Below are 17,231 nucleotides of genomic sequence, written 5' to 3' on the forward strand. Positions count from 1 at the left end.
TAGCTGGTACTATGCTCTAATAAACAGTATTCAGAACTAAAAGAAAACATATTTTGACTGCTAAGTATGAGGCAGCTTCTGATCTCATGTGATTTTTGGTACTGATTGGACAGCATTAACTTTAGATGAGACTGTGGACACATCCTCTTAGCTGCAGCTGTGCTGGCTGGTAAAGCTGCCATTGGTAGCACTGCCATCCCCTGACCTGATACTTTGGGTCTGCTTTGGGGATCTGCCCTCAACCTACTGCAGCCCAAACTGGCTTGGGTAGCAAACTGGTGATCTCAACTCATTCCAGCCTCAGGAATTTGGGCTGAGAAGGGTCCATAGAACAGCTCTGTGGTGAAGTTCTAGCAGTAGCCTTTGTCAGAGGAGTGATGATATGCAGCTGTGGTAGAGGGTGCAGTGATGTTCGAGTGCAGCTGAACTGATGGATGTCTGTCTTCACGTCTGTTCTCTCATCCTTGTAAATGAGGAGTATGAGCTCACTGCATTTAAAGAAACACGAGCCAAACTAAACCCATGAGTACAAATATCCCATGTTGTGATGATGGACAGACATAGGAATGCCTCAAGTAAGTGTGGAAGAGAAATTAGCTTGTAAGAAAACACTTGAGTGAGTCAATATGAAAATACATTAATGTTTACATCTACACTTAGATAAATATCTCTTGGTAAACAAACAAATCCTCTGCAAAACCCTTCAGATTTAAGGCCTGCCTCTGTGATTGTGTTTCTGTTTGAATACAGGAGGTTTCTTCTTTATCCCATCATGGCAAAAACAGTTTTTTTAGTTCAAAATTAAATTGATGGCCAAGTAAGTTAAATGTCCTAAAGTGGCTAAAGCAAATTCTGTTAGCACAGCAATACTAATCTTCATTTGCAGAGTATTTACAGATGTTTGTGTGTAGTATGCAATATACCAGCGAGATAATAACTAGCATGTCAAAAATGAATGTTTTTCTTGGAACCATACGCTATGAGATCAGAATCTTGGCTGAATGTTTTGCAGTCAAACGTGTTTTCTTTTAGTACTTCTAGATTTTGAATATGGTTTATCAGAGTTTAGGATCTCAGCGATGATTGTTCATTATTTAAATGTAAACTCAGTTTTCATCTCAGTGTTTTGAATTCTCAACGTAGCCAATGACTTGAGAGTAACATCCCCTCTTTACCTGTACAGCTGAAGATTTACCACAGTGTGATACAGCTGGTTCTGAGGGACATCCCAGAATCACCTGGGTAAGCTGAGAGTCAGTGCTTTCCAGCCACATTTTAGCTATGCTATTGCATTACACCACTGGGGTTCTCTATTTTTCTACTTACGGTGGACTGGCAGTTATAAAGGATTTTGTAGGCACAGCCAACAGTGGCACAAATAGCTCATCTCAGCCTGTCCTTGTGTCTGAACACATGCCTTAGCCCTAGCTGAGGCTGCCCCTCTCTTGGAAAGATACTGTCATTTGTCTGTTTGCTTCCTATGCTTTGTGCTGAGCTTTCCATCACCTTTTGTTATTGCTGTTTGTCACAGCAGTCTATGACTTACATATTTAATCCATGAATGTTCTGGGACAGAGTATGTTAAAAGACTACTGGAAGTCTTCCTGTTGTTTATTGCTCCAACCTGGGTTTACTGCACTCCAGCAGTGTGTAGTGGAGAAGCTTTTGCTAATTTGCACTTCTGATCTGGCAATTAAAAGATGGAGCCAAGTTGAACAGTTAATAATTCTGCCACATTTCCTTCTGAAGTTTTGTAAAGAAGAGAATGCTCCAAAACATCCCAGAATACCTAGCAGAGGATGTAATAGTGCTGGATATAGAAGTGAAAGGATCCACGGAGCCATTTCAGCTTCTTCTGGAACCGTACGCCATTATCATCCCCGGAGAAAGCTTTCTTGGTGTAAATGTCAGAAGGACATTTAAGGTTTGTTTGCTCTTTACTTCATTTATATCAGTTGCTTTGTGACTCTGGCTGCCATAGGTGCTGTTAGAAGACATCAGATGATCCATGTGATTTTAATTTTTCTTAAATATTTCTAAAGGAGGCCATGCTGAAATGCCCTCGCAGGCCTCCTCAGCCCTGTGCTCAAGCAGAAGGCTTTGCTCTGTTTTCATCTCTGAGGTTTGATGTTGCAGAGTATTACGCTTGTAAATGCTTTTCTGGGTCACAAACCAGTGCTGATCCATCTGCCAGCGCTGCAGTGCAAGATTTTTCCAGCTGGGAGGAATTAACCCATGGATGATTAAATTACTTTGTAACAGAGACACTGCTGGTTTAAAGGACTACAGCAGGAAAGCTACAGAAATCCCTTCTGCTGAAGCTTCTTAGACCTATTTCTGTGGCTGCAGATTCTGTTGATTTCTGCTTGAATATTATGGGATAAGATTCTGCTGCAATCCACTCACTCAGCATTCATTTCATTATAGGCCAGGATCATTTTGATTCTAGTTATAGCTGGGAAAAATAGGTCTATTAGCAATAGCCAGGCAAGAAGACACTTCCTAGTTAATGATCTTCATGTTTTTTTCTTAGAGAGGTTCAATGCAATGATGTTCTGGGGAAGGAAAGGAAACCTGGGTTCAGATCTCTGAAAATACCAAATCCCAGTGCAAAGGTAGCCACTGATTCATCTGGTTAAATATGGTGCCTTGGGCATAGATCTCCACCTCCGAGCTACCTGCTGTAACTTTCCTTATAGTGCTTGGCCATCCAAGGGGTGTCTCCTAACATCTCCCAGGCTAAAATAATGTGGAGGTATTGCTGCTAGCACTGTCTAATTGGCAATATTGACTACAAAGAGAGCCCTAGAAGATGAGATCAGATAGGGAGCTCTCAGCCACTTTGAAGACATCTGAAATCCAGTCAGGCGAATCCTGATTCTTGACTTGGTTTTACATGACAGAGGGAAGGTGACAGGATGTGGTGAAAATAAAGCACAGCACTGGATTGGTAGTGTTCAAGTCAGAGGTTAGGGGTTCCATGCCTTTCCACTTTGTGTTTGTTCAGTTTGTATCAAGATTCAGGAGAAGATACAGTATGCTAGAGCTGGATTCAAACTATTTTAGAAGGCACTAGCATTTAGAGAGGAGTAGGCTGCAGGGAGACTTCATTGTGGCCTTCCAATACTTGAAGAGAGCATATAAACAGGAGGGGGAATAGCTGTTTATGAGGGTGGATAGTGATAGGATGAGGGGGAATGGTTTTAAATGGAGAGAGGGGAGGTTTAGGTTGGATATTAGGAGGAAGTTTTTCACTCAGAGGGTGGCACTGGCACAGGTTGCCCAAGGAGGCTGTGGATGCCCCATCCCTGCAGGCATTCAAGGCCAGGCTGGATGTGGCTCTGGGCAGCCTGGGCTGCTGGTTGGTGACCCTGCACACAGCAGGGGTTGGAGCTGGATGAGCATTGTGGTCCTTTGTAACCCAGGCCATTCTATGATCCTGCAATTCTATGATTCTATGATTTATTGGGGATCAGGACATCATTAAAGTTTGCAATATACGTATGTGATGTGTGACTTGCAATACCTAGTTTGCAGTGCATCACTGCTCTCAGCATATGGACTTGTTGCTGTGCAAGCTTCTGGTATGTTAATTAACTTTAATTTTAATTGTTTCAGATGTGGAATAACAGCAAGTCATTGATCAGGTATACATGGGAGAACATCACAGACTGTGCCATTATGGAAGTTGAACCTCTTACTGGTGTCATAGGTAAAGTTTCTGTGACTTACGAGTATCAGTTAGTGATAGAAATATTTAAATTGGTACAAGTGAATGAGAAAAGCTGTAGAACATTATATTGCAAAGTGTCAGACAGGGCTGATCCCCAGACTGCTGGACCCAGCAGGAGGCTTCATTTGGTTCCAAGAGCTTCAGTTCCAGCCTTACAGCAGCTTCTTTCTGTTGAAGAAAGCGAGACTTTGATTCTATATTTTTTTCTTTTCTAGATATGAATAAATGCTGTGAATTTGAACTGATGATTACTGGAATCAGACCTGGGTGTGTCAGCCATAACCTGCAGTGTCAAATTGAACATTCTGCAGAGCCAGTTGTGCTGCACATTGAGGCTGCTTTTAAGGTAAGAGCCAGCCTGGTGTTGCAGGGCCAGGCTGTCAGCTCTCTAAAGCTTTTTGCTTCTTGAATGCCTGACATATCTAGGGCAGTTACAAATACGAAGCATTTTTTGCTGTCTAGTAACAATTGTGTAAATGCTGATATTCCCACAACAGTAAGATGTTTCTCTATTACACAGAAGGCATTTGCTTTCTGCTCTTCTCTGTGAAGTAGAACATTAATCTTAGCCTAGTGTATGCTTTTTAATTAAGGAGTTCTGGCAGAAAAGTCCATTTTGCCATCTGTTTTCTGGTGTTCTAGGGTCCTCGTCTTCATATTGGTGTTCCCTCACTCCGCTTAGGTTTGATTAAGCCAGGTGAGAGTGTGGTAGGAACCTTTGAGATTCAAAATCTGTGCCAGCTGCCAGCACGGTGGAGAATGCAAGAAAGCCAGGTTTGTCTAGCTGAAAGGAATGAAGAGGTAAGTAACTGCTGCAGCTTGCCATGCTCTTTCTTCAGCTATTACTTCCTCAGGCTTAGCAGCTGTGCTGTTCATTCCAGACACGAAAAGTTCTGATTTCTGCAGTTCATTATGCAGCTGGTTCTGCAGTTACTTAAGGCCAGTTTGGATGGGGCTGTGAGCAACCTGGTCTAGAGGGAGATGGCCCTGTCTACAGCAGGGTGTTGGAACTGCATGATCTTAAAGGTTCCTTCCAACCCAAACCAATCTACGATTCTACAAAGTGCACAAGTTTTTTTAGAAAATAAATGTATATGAGGGTTTTTTTAAAAAAACTTTTGTTAATTTCAGCATGATTGAAAGAGCCATGGAGTATTTCCTCTATGTCAGGGATTTGGGCTACTGCTAATGTATGTAATGGAGTAAGACCTTCTCATTCTGAGGCTGCTCAGCACTCTTCCCACACCACTGACATCAAAAGGAAGTGAGGATATCTGGACTTTAGGATGAGTGCTTTCTCTAGTAATAAAACCCAAACTATGCTTGCTTGTACTCTTTACATCACTGACCATTCAGGGAATTGTCTGCTTTTACTGTGGCAAAAATGGTATAAACAGTGCTTGGATATTTTGTTTTCCTGGACAGCTTGTGTCAGTTCTGCACTGAAAGAGGAGTTTTCTGTTGGTTATCTCAGGAGATGGAAGGCTGTGTGAGGCTGCCCTCTAATTTTATGACTTCTTCACCTTTGGATTATTTATTTTTTTTCTTACACACGATGCAGATGTGTCACCAACTCTGGTTGAAATTTGATGGAAAAAGAGAAGGATTTATGAGGGGTGGCTGTGGCAGCCTTGCAAAACAGCTGTGTGTGTGCTTGTCTACCCCTTTTTCCCAAAACAACTATAATCAGAAGTGCCTGAATCAGGATATGCTCCTCACAGTCCTCAAACCCTTCTTTCTCACATTTGTTATTCCTTTGTTTCCTGCATTCTCAACACTTCCTAGGACCTCAGAGATTGTAGAGACTTAATCTGTTGAATTTATCACTCCAGAGCCATTTCATATTGCAGTGGAGATGACATCAATTTCTTGCTTCCTGCATAAAAGCTGCCACTTTCCTTTTCTTTAATCTCTCCAGCCCCTGTCCCACACTGGTGCTTTTTCAACTTACTTCTGGTCTTCCAACCTTCCTTTTTTGACTCTCTGTCCAAGAATCTTCCCTTGGCATCTTGCATAGCTGCTGTTCAACCTCTTTGGAAGTAGCCACTGCTACTAGTGCTGACTGCTTTGCAGCCCCCCTCGCCACACGCACAGGCATCTCTTTTAAGCCCTTGGCTTTGACAGCCCTTCTCTGAACTCATGGCTGTTTCACTAGCTGTCCCCACAGATGCCAAGTTCCTTCTCCTTGTTTAGCCAGGTTTTCACAAAGCTATCACTGCAGGTAGTAAAATCTACCCAGATGGGACTGCAGGGGCAGAGAAACATGACATGTGTGAGGAGAAATTGGACACACATGAATCTCAATGGGAGCGTATAGGTACAGCATTTTACACTTCCTTAATGGGCATCAAAAGCGTTTCTATTCCCTCTCTTCTCTCCCAGGTGTCTCCCTTTACCATTCAGCCATCTGCTGCAGAATTGCCTCCTTTGGGCACATGCAGTGTGTCTGTTCAGTACACATCATTGCTGTGCCAGCGTCTCCATACAGTCTTAGAACTAGAGGTAGAAGATGGAGAAAAGAGGTAAGGGGAAAAAACCACATTGTGCTTTATTTTTTCCTGACATTCACGTGTGATTTTCAGCATGGGCAGGTTTGTCTCCTAGAACAAAAATACACAGCAAAAACTCAGAATGGGCTCGTGTAGCCTATCAAAGAGAACGTTAGCTAATCACTAATATTGCTAAGTAAACATCATCAGCATTCTTTCCAGCGTGCTGTTGTATGTCTAGCACATCTCATTAACGATAACAATAGGCCATCTGTGTGTTTACTTCCAGTTACCTTCCTGTTTCTGTTGAAGTTCAGACCCCCCAGGCATGCCTGTTATCTAGTCATCTAGTGCTCACTGAAATGTATACTGGAATTCCTGTCAAAGCAACAAGCAAACTTTTCAACCAGACACGGCTGCCAGCAAAATACTCATGGGGAAATGTAAGTGCGTTTCTAATGGATGAAGAATAGAGCAGGGCTGGAATTTGCATCAGAATACAAATAATAATTGAAAGCTTTTCTGATGTGTTCTTTGGCTAGTGATTCCTGTCTTCTGGCTTATGAGCAGACTTTATGAAGAGATTATCTACCCGTTGATGTTAACGTGTAGTTACTGACTATTGATCACTCCTTGGAGGGCGGTGTGGGCAAAGTGGGAGAGGAAAACAGGATGAAAGCTGCACTAAACAAAGTATCGTGGATATTCAGGTTTTTGCACTTAGTTCAGTAGAACAAAGCAGCAGCATTGCTTTTGAATTGTGTCTAAACTTGAATTCTATATTCCAGGTGGGTTTGAGCTCACAGATTAGGACTCCTAAATTTAATGTCAGTAGGTGGGCTACTGTCTGAACTTTCTTTTCAGTGATAGAAAGTCTGGGCAGGAGGTCAGTTGCCAGAATATAGCTGTTTAGTGTCGCTCTGAGTGCTGCAGAATGTTCTTTGTGACCTCCATTTCACTTAGGAAATGTGGTCTCTTGTAAGTCCTGCTATGCTGGACTGCTCTATGGACCTGTGTTTAGGCAACTGAATCCTAATGTGTTCATATTGTCAGTGGAACCCAGAGAACTATTCAGCTCACTCTGAAATTGACACCTGCTTTAGTATGCAGAATGACCTCTAGAATGTACTGAATGTTGGCTATAGTGGTAGTTTTGACACCCACTACATAGATGCTTAACCTGTAAGCCCTATTATCAGCGCCTTGGTCATTCAGATCCACTCTGACATTTGAGACTTAGCTCAGTAGCCTATGTAAAAGCATTCAGTGCCATCTGAGATGTCCTCACATGCCTGAGGAACTCTACCAGTGCATGCAGATGGTGCAGGACCCACAGGAAAACCCTTTGGAGCAGCTGGAGCCTGGAAGGATACCCAGGCACTGTGCACAGTACCTGGTGTTTGTGTTTGAGCAACTGAGGTGAACCTCTGAGTTCATGTCAGTCAGTCGCACAGGCAAAATTGTCTCTATAGGCCTTCTCTGTAGTTAGCTGGAGAGACCTGAGGCACCTTGAGGAGTTTGTTCCAATATCAGGTAAGCTGACCTGGGAAGGCTTGTGACTGGGAAAGGGCCTATAGCAACTCTGCTCCCAGTACAGGTTGCTCAGAGGAGTACCTGAAGTCACTTGAAATGATTCTAGGTAAGAGAATCTTAGCAGCCATAGGAGAATTGCAAAGCAAGCCTCATCTCAGCAAGCTCTGTGTATTGCTAAGGAAAAGTGTTCTGAACCTTAGAATAACTGTTTTTATAGCATCTGTAACATCAGAAGAGGAAAATCTGAAAGACTCAAGAGTTACTGAAACAACAGATTAACTGTTTGTCCCATCTGTTCGGCAGCTCATTGGAACTCAGGCAGCTTTCTGCTCTGCCACCATCACTCCAGCCAGTGGCATTTTAGCCCCAAATGAAGAAAAAGAACTCTGCATAGAGCTGACAGCTAACATCACAGTAAGTTTGAAAACTGGTGCTTATCAAAAGAGTGGTGCTGTCATCCTCACCTCAACTCCATCTGACAAGGGAAACGGTTTCCATGTACTCAATATGAAGCTCTTTTTTTGCATACAATATATCTGAAATTCCTTTGCTGTAGAGGTAACTATGCTTAGAGCTTCAAAATTTCCAATACAGAAAGCATGTCAGAAATCACAAATGGAGCAATGTTAGGCTTACAGACTGATATGGATGTAAAGAGATGAAACAGCCACAAAATGGTACCTTGTTTCTTCCTTCTTAGCAAATCTGTTTGCAGGTAGTTTTAAAGCAATTCAGTAACACTTTGCAGTATTCTATTGTAGATCTGTTCCAGTGAGGTTTAAATGCATTCCCTAATTGGATTTCTTAATGAAGCTGCCTGTCCTCTGTGATCTCTACTCCATTCACAAGCAAATCTGATTCTTCTCCTATCAGGGTGAGCTGAAAGGCCTTGCCCTTTCCTGTAGCATAGAAGACATGACTGAACCCCTCCTTCTGAGCATTTCTGGAGAAGTGAAAGGATTGCATGTCACCTACTTAGTACCCTGTGAAGGTGGAGATGCCAGGTAAATCAAGGCATTATTAAAATCATGGAAGATGAACCATTCTGTGATTCTATTTCTTTTTGTGGAACAATTCTAATAGATACAAAAAGCTCTAGTCTATTTGTAGAATACTCAAGTATACCAAAGTGTGTGATGGCATTAAAAACATCTATAGAATGTCATGAGAAGTGCAAAGCTTGATACATTTACCTCTGCAGTTTTACTGTAGCCAGATATAATGTAGTTCAGCTTATACCACCAAAAACAACAGTCATTAAGAGTAGATTGTAGATGTTAAATTCTATAATTTACATACCTCTTGGCAGGGTGCTGTCTTCTCAGAAACTGGATGACATCTCCATAGCACCAAGCCTTAAGGCAGGTCACAGTGACACAGCCAAACTCAATTTCCAAACGAAACGTTCCAGCTTGCAAGTGCAGTACGTGGTTTTGCAGTCCCACTCTATAAGACTTAACATCTTTTTATATCTTGGGCTTCCAGATTAACTGGAAAAAAAAACCAACAGATAGAACTGTAGAATGGCCCAGACTGGGAGGCACCTCAAGGATCATAAAGCTTCAACCCTCCCACCACAGGCAGGGCTACCAACTTCCACATTCAATATCAGACCAGGCTGCCCAGGACGCCATCCAACCTGGCCTTGAACAATGAGCTGAAACAAATTAAATAACAACTTTGAATGAATGGATGAATAGTGAATTGGTATTAAATAAGCTGCATGCAAGTAAAAGTCACGGTCGTGTTTTGGCTGGTCTCACTTGTGCTCCTGGATCTTACAGTCTTCCTGTTGTCCTGATTCTTTTGGTGTGTAAAGAGCAGGAAAACTACCCTTGTCACTACTAACCAAAGCATGGGGGCCCTGCAGCTCATAATATGTGAGGAACAACTGTGTTCTGTGATGCCAAAAATGTGCACGTTCAGTTCCTACTGAATTACCAAGATCCAGTATGTTGGGCCATTCCGTTTTCTTACTGAACCGTTAAACACAGTATCAAAGAAAGGACAGTAGACCTCTCTTTGACTTCGTATATGTGAGTGATTTATTTTTTATATGTGGCATGATTACTCTCTTTTGGAATATGCTCATCTTTATAGGTTTTAATATAAGTAAAAATGGCTTTAATTTGGTAGATTTACACATCATACACAATCAACTTTCTACCCTGAATAAATCCTTACAAGGTTAGAAGTGAAAAAATGTAAAGCAGTAAGTGCTGATGACAAAAGCTCAACTGCTTGGTCTTTTTACACTGGTTTTTACAACCACATTGTATATTTTAAATCTCTTGAAGTCATCTGTGCATCTGTGCATAAGAAAACTGGACTGATGCTGTAATACTTACTTTTTTTTTCTGACAGTGATGAAAGAAAAGTGTTACAAAGCCCACGTGACCTTCTTTTGGACTTTGGATCTGAAGTTGCATTGAAAGACACAGTGAAACGTCAGCTGATCCTTACCAATCACACTGCAATCAGTGCACTGTTCAGACTAGAAGCTGTGTATTTTACTGGCTCTTCACCTACTCCAGAGCAATCTATCTCCCTGTAAGTCTTGCCTTTCTGCCCAGTGCCCCAAATACTAGTGGAGATCTTTATTAAAACTGAAATCAGGACAGCGTGCTGTTTCCTCTGCCACAAGATGCACTTTCTGCAATGTTATGGCATTTGGGTTTTTTTGGTTCTTGTTTTTAAACTCTTTGATTGTGGTGATGAAATTTGCTAAAAAGATTTCCTGCAGATACTGACAGCTTGGAAAGCAAACACAAAAGTTGGAGAAACGTTTAGATGTGGTACTGAGGGACGTGGTTTAGTGGGAACTATTGCTGATAGATGGACAGTTGGACTGGATCATCTTGGAGATCTTTTCCAATCTTGGTGATTCCCTCACTTAGGCAGTGCAAGTGGCAGAACTCCACTGTTGTCACTACTGTTGTGGATATAGGCTGATTTACACCTGCCAAGGCTCTGTTGTGTTGGGTTGTACACAGATCCTTGCAGCTCTGCAGTTAATTCACTCTTAAGGATGTTGCTTTCCAAAAATACTGAGTAGGTAGTCTTTCTTTAAGCTCTAATGGCCACTAATGCAGGAGTCAGCTAGAGATGTTATGTTAGCAGAGACATGCTCATTTCGCAGAAGCGTTACGATGTTTTGATGTTTTTCTTTTCAAGCTCATCGGGCTACCTGGTGAAAAGGAGAGGGCCCACCACGAAACATGCAGCCAAAAGAGCACAGTCAGGTACAAGGATAATCCCCCCCCGTGGAGAGAAAGCCAAAATCAACTGACTTCCATGTGCAGCACTGAAAGTGCCAGTCACGAACATGATTTTGTTGTTGGAATACTTGGCTACATCGACACCATTAAATAATGTAGCTCCTCACCTCATTCTTGAGTGCAAAACTCCACATTGCATAAGCATTAGGTCACTCTTCTTTCTTTTTTTCACCCCAAAAGATGGGTGGTTCTGCTCATAGTTCATTCCCAGCACAGAGTATGGATGTGTAACATTTGGCTGTTTCATTCCTGGTCAGTCTTCTGATACCATTGTAACAGGCTTTCTTCCTTCAAACCTCTTAACATATTATTTCCCCAGTGTAGAAAAACTATCCCCCAGCACATCCATCATTTTTGATGCTTTGTAGTGAAAGCAATGATACTGAGAGCCACAAGGGACCCAGGGAAGGGGGGGAAGTGAGAGCAGAATGCCATGAAATGTGGATGTGTCTTGTGTATCCAAAATAAAACTTGGATACATTGGTAGCTTGCCATAGTGTTTAGCATCTGTTAGAAAAACAAAGCTTTTCAGCTGTTGAATTAGTCCTTAAGGTTGGGAAAATGCTGTTCTGACAGATTCCATGGAAGCCTATTGATTTGGAAGGCAGGATAATTCAGAATGTGGAAAGCCTCTCTGCTCTTTGTAATTCACATTCTTTGTCCTGAACAGCACACAGATGTAAACGGGCAGCTGCCAATAGAATGATAACCAGTTAGGAGAAATTCCAGCTTATTTTTCTACAGTTGAGGGTGTGTTTTCATTTAACCAATCACTGCCTTGCACATCTCAAAGTGTCCTGGATCAGGTTGTCTGAAGGCGGTCCATCTATGAAATAATCTCTGCGAGAACTGACTCATAAAAACAAAAGGAAAAAAAAAACCCAAGAGATTAAAACCCACTGCAAAAGGGAACTGAAGTGTTATAAACATGGGCTGTGTAAACGATCCCAGTTTTTCTGAAGCCATTGAAGTTATCCTGATGGACACTAGCTAATAATCTGCTCCTGTGTTTTCTCTGAAGGACTAACGTTGTTCCATTTCCTCAGAACTTATCAAATGCTTCTTTGCTGTGCTCCTTTTAGAGTTTGCAGCAGCGATGCTGTCTCATGGGAAGGGAGTAGCTTTCCATATACAACCTTCCTCAGGAACTCTGCAAGCCTTCCAGCGGCTAATCATAGAAATAACAGCCTACAACAACATGTGGGGAGAGTACAGTGATGATCTTGTCTGTAAGGTAGGTGGGGCTTGGTTTCAAGTGAAATACCGCTATGGCAGATTTGACACCAATTGTATTTCAGATTCCTTTCCGTGAAAAGCACATTTTCCATTGAGTATTTAGGATTTCTGTAATCCTAAATACTCAATCCTATTCTGTAAATAAAGGATTCAGGGCAGATGCTGCCAGCTCTGACAGCATGCAAGGAGGAACAGCTTGCTTTTGCAGTGCTTGGTTTGGTTTTGGGGTAACATGTCTATCCCTTGGGAGTTTTCCATAGAACCATAAAATGGCCTGGGTTTAAAAGGTCCACAATGCTCATCCAGTTTCAACACCTCTGCCATGGGCAGCATCACCAACCAGCAGCCCAGGCTGCCCAGAGCCACATCCAGCCTGGCCTTGAATGCCTGCAGGGATGGGGCATCCACAACCTCCATGTGTCTTTGAAGTGACTGGAGCAGTCTGATGTATAAAATCTGCTTGGTAACTGACCAGTGTGCTACTCTGCTCTACCAATACAGTACATTATGTTGTATGGAAGTTAACTAACACGTGAGCTATTGCACTTTCCTGCTGAGAAAAGCTGTTGTTTGGAATGTGAATTAGGTGCTTTCAAAAGATATCATTCAAAACATATGAAAATCAGAAACAGTTTTCAAAATGTAATTTTGAAACCCAGATACTACTTACATCTTGATTCTAATGGCAGAAACAATAATCATTTTTAATAGGTGGGAGACCTACAACCTACATTAATTCCTATGCAAATGACTGTGAAGGGCTGCCCGATCTTCCTGCAGATGGCAGGACCACAAACGCAGCGCCCCATAATCAGGTACAGCCCAAACTACTGACAGAGAAGTTGGACCATTAAATAGCACTGGACCATAGCCAACATTTACTTCTGTTCCCATCTTCACCGAATCACAGAATTGTAGGGGTTGGAACTTCCTTCTTGTGGTCTAATGAGGAAGTTGGCACAGTGACTGTCAAAGGACAGTATCTGCTTCTGTAACACCGATGCATTTGTCTCTGCCAGAATAATTAGAAAAGAATCTGCATCCAGGCTTACCATCAATCACTGTTCTGGACTTCCAGTCATGAAAGTTTATTCGTGCCAGCATTATTGATTCAGTGGGGATGGAAATTGGTACCCAGTGGCGCTTTTCCTAATTGTCCACTGTACATTTCTCCCTGTCCATTTGTCCATGGACAAATGCAGCCTCAGTTAAATGAGGGCAAAGTAGGGTTGAAACCCTTGCTGCTGCTAGCAACGTTTTTCACAAAAGCTGACTTCACGTGTTCACCCTGAAATGTCTGAGACAACTAAGAACACTGGAAGAAAGAGACTGATTTAAGAATATAACATTGCATTTGGCAGTTTTCAGCCACACCTCACCCAATAGCCACTCTTAACAGGCTGCCACCACAGCTGTATACTTCCCACTTACAGATGAATCTTTAATTAAAGTTTTTTCAGACATTCACTTGTTTTCTGCACGTTCTAACAGTGGGTTTCTCCCTCAGGTTTGGCACTCATGTCTCTGGAGGGTGTCCTGTCTTTCGCAGTGTCCGACTCAACAATCCAACTCCCTTTGGTAATAATAATTTTGGTACAGCAAGCACCAACGCTTGCATTGCACTCCTTGTAGCAATAAAAAAAGAGCAACCAGTGTTCTGGTTGTTAAGTGTTACCTGGCCTTCTTATTTCCTCATTAAACTCTTCAGAGCAGTGGTCATTCATCTCAATTTTTTTTCTATTTTTTCCTGAATGCCACAAAGACATTTACTTAACAAAATGCCCACCATTCATTTTAATGTTAATGGAAGTATTGTTTGGGACCTAGAGAAGTACTTTATTACCCATATGCATGGCATACATGCATGCATGTTTTCCATTTAGTTGGTTTATAGCAAACATGACAAAGCTCAAGATGAGCTCTAATACAAATCCAGTTGCAAGACAACAAATTCTTTACTTGATGTGGTTCTCCAAGACCACAAGTCTTGGTCTCCAAGACCAATTCTCTCCAAGAATTAAGCTGTGAGTCCTCTGAATGAGCAGCAGTAACTGCCCTTTCTGCTTTTCCATTCAGACATTCGCCTGGACTGGGAAACTTACAACCAAGAGGAAGATGATAAAAAGCTGGTGGACCTGCTGATGTTCTTTGGAGACCCTTTTCCTCTTAAGGACATGGCAAAAAACGAGCCTGCATCAACTGGTAGCAACTCAGAGATCGTGTTAGGATTGGATCAGCCCCCCATTCCCTGTGGAAGCATTCATCCAGCTTTGCAAACCACAGATGAGGTCAGCTGTTAGTCTGTTTTTTATACTGCTGCTGAGATACATGATGGGTTTCTTGGCACGAAAGGTTGAAAACAATAACAGACAACATTTAACTAAGAACTGCATTATGATATGTCAGCTTCTCTCAGAGTCAAAAAGCAATACATCAGTAGGTGGCTGAAGGTATCAGCAATTGGTTTCCAGAATGAGCTATAAGCAAACAGGACTTCAGCTTCTCTTAAAGTTGTTAGAGAAGTTGGTCAGATACTTTTTAAAGGCTGTCATTGATAAATAACATTTTGTTTTGTTAGCATAGAATTGTTAAGATAGCCAAAACTCTTGAATTGGGTCTACTTTTCTCATGGGTGCTTTATGTGCTGTAGTCAGGGAGCAGAATATAACCTGAGAAGTTCAAATGACAGCTGTTGTTTGGAGGTACTTGTCCTAGTGCCAGACTAGCTCTGGTACTGTCAGGTGTCACCATGTTATAACAGATTATTACATGTCAAATTTGATTATAATATGGAGACTTAATGCCTCAAAGGACTGGGAGTGATGGGGAAGGTGGTATGCTGGATCCAGCAAAAGCTTTACAGAAAACATATGAAAAGCATCTTTTCTCTTTTTCAGCTCAGAAAACATAGTTGTTTTGAATACACCTCCTATCTTCCACATGCAACAAGGGAGAGTTGTTGTCTTAAAGTGCTGGTTTATGTAATGGACCCAAGATGTTGTGGTTGAGTGTTTCTCTTTGCTGAACAGGACCCAAGCATGCATGTTTTCCCAGTAGTCTGGGGACAGATTTAGGAGAGCAAACCTATGCATGAAAAAATTTGTGTCCAGGACACATCCATGTGGTCAGTTTTCATGCCAGAAAGAATGAAACTAAGCTGGCCATACTTATGGACAGTTAGTTCTCTGTACACATCACTTACATTCCTGTACACATCGCTTACATTCCTCCTTTGCAACGTAATGGTTTTAACTATTCCCCACCCTTTTGTCCCTGCAGTCTTCAAACACAGAGTGTGAAGAGGAAGGAATAATCACTCAAGAACCCACAATGCAGAAAATTGTCTCCGTGCTTCTACGGCCTCATGAAGGGGTTCCTGCTGACAACCCCTACTCCATCACTCCAAGACAGATAGTAAGCCATACATTTTCTTTGCGCTTAGACTTAGTTTGTTTCTTGGTGGATAGGAGGGGCAAAGGAGAAGGAGGATGCTTTGCTCTTCTGGATAAACAGCTGCAACACACCATACATCAGAAGTAACCACCACAAATAGGGGCCTCTCTTCTTTAGAAATAAGACAAAGCTGTGGAGGGATACTCTCCCCCTTTCCACTGTTGCTCCAGGAAGGCCTGTTAGCTCAGGTGCTGAGCAGTGCAGGTGCCCAAGCCTGGCTCACGTCCATGTCAGACCACATCTGACCGCTGTGCACAGACCTGCAGTGCTGTGAGATGTGGCAGAAATACCAGTTCCAGCTTTGCTCTGTCTCTGCTGGGACTCAGGCAAAACTTTCTTCTGCTCCTCAGTGCTCTGAGCAGGCAAATGCAGTCAGCTCAGCAATCCTTGTGCTGTTTCTTTAGAATCCAGGTCCAGCAGGGCCAAACATGAAATAAGTGCTTTTGCACAGCACTTAAAACAGGTTTTAGTTATTACCTGCCTAATGCACCTAAAGGAAGCAGAACCTCTGCAACCGATATATCACTAAAAATCTACTGTAGGTGGTTAATGCATTTGCTTACACTCTGTGCTGCTATGTGAAGGAAAAAATGGTCAGGAGGGAGCAAACAGCACTGTAAAATACTAAGCCCAGCTTGTAAACATTCAGAACAGGTGTGTGAATGCCTTCAGCTATGTGAGAGTCAGCTCAGTTAGCCATGGGGTGAGAGTGGGAAGAACTGGGCAGAAGTGTTTCCAAAAACAGGTGTGTATCCACATCTGCGTGCTTAGGGGAGATGTTCTCTGGCTGTACTTTAACTCTGTTGATGTTAAAGAGTGCCTGCACTGATACTTGCAGCTGAAATAACTAAACCTATTTTGTTGCCACATGCTGACATCTCAGTGCGTGCCCTGAGCATCCCCAGGAGATTTCCAGCTGCTCGTACAACTCAGCTGGAGCAGAGGAGCACTGGGATGCTTGTGAAATCCCAGGCAGCTGCCTGCACTGCAAAACAGGCAGCTCTCGTTGCAGGTGGTTCCGGGAGGTGGCAGCAGCTCCATTTGCATCTCCTTCACCCCTCATGTCCTCCCGGAGCCCGTGGCTGAAATGCGGTGTGAAGGGTTTGTGCTGGGATTCATGAGCCTGGATGACAAGGTAAGCCGAGTAGCTGCAGCAAGGCTAAAGATGACTCCAAAGTAATAATTTCCCTTCCTGTAATTTTGGGTCTAGGCTGTGTATATCTGGTCACAGTGTAAAACAGTCCTCCACCTGCAGCCCCATGCATCCTTCCTTAATTAGGGTTCGTTTGCTGCATTTGCCTTTTAGTTTGGAAGCATTCTGGGGTGGGAATGTCACTGTCTTCTTACACTGGCTGCTGCAGCAGCTCCCAGACAAAAGCCCAGGATCTGAATTGCTATTACAGCATCAGGTTTTATTGATTACAAAAGTGAACAGTGGGACTGAGACTCAGGGCTGTAGGGTTCCATTCCTGGCTCTGTGTCTTCATTCCTGTGTGAATCCAGACAGCA

The 17,231-nt window shown here is 42.6% G+C and overlaps 1 protein-coding gene across 1 annotated transcript in view; it reads left to right on the forward strand.

Annotated features, from left to right (window-relative positions):
- The window catches only part of DLEC1 (DLEC1 cilia and flagella associated protein), a 37,917-nt gene that overhangs the window by 13,738 nt on the left and 6,948 nt on the right, over window positions 1–17,231 (forward strand). Inside the window, exons 15-31 of the mRNA XM_048950825.1 lie at window positions 1,184–1,242; window positions 1,750–1,924; window positions 3,619–3,712; window positions 3,949–4,079; window positions 4,376–4,534; window positions 6,116–6,255; window positions 6,512–6,665; window positions 8,059–8,169; window positions 8,629–8,759; window positions 10,120–10,305; window positions 10,930–10,997; window positions 12,116–12,267; window positions 12,981–13,084; window positions 13,777–13,847; window positions 14,346–14,557; window positions 15,549–15,683; window positions 16,735–16,857. Coding sequence (XP_048806782.1) covers window positions 1,184–1,242; window positions 1,750–1,924; window positions 3,619–3,712; window positions 3,949–4,079; window positions 4,376–4,534; window positions 6,116–6,255; window positions 6,512–6,665; window positions 8,059–8,169; window positions 8,629–8,759; window positions 10,120–10,305; window positions 10,930–10,997; window positions 12,116–12,267; window positions 12,981–13,084; window positions 13,777–13,847; window positions 14,346–14,557; window positions 15,549–15,683; window positions 16,735–16,857 — 2,205 coding nt within the window. The remainder of the gene's footprint in view (window positions 1–1,183; window positions 1,243–1,749; window positions 1,925–3,618; window positions 3,713–3,948; window positions 4,080–4,375; window positions 4,535–6,115; window positions 6,256–6,511; window positions 6,666–8,058; window positions 8,170–8,628; window positions 8,760–10,119; window positions 10,306–10,929; window positions 10,998–12,115; window positions 12,268–12,980; window positions 13,085–13,776; window positions 13,848–14,345; window positions 14,558–15,548; window positions 15,684–16,734; window positions 16,858–17,231) is intronic.

Source organism: Lagopus muta, chromosome 7 (genome assembly GCF_023343835.1).
Source record: "Lagopus muta isolate bLagMut1 chromosome 7, bLagMut1 primary, whole genome shotgun sequence".
In the NCBI taxonomy this organism is placed as follows: Eukaryota; Metazoa; Chordata; class Aves; order Galliformes; family Phasianidae; genus Lagopus; species Lagopus muta.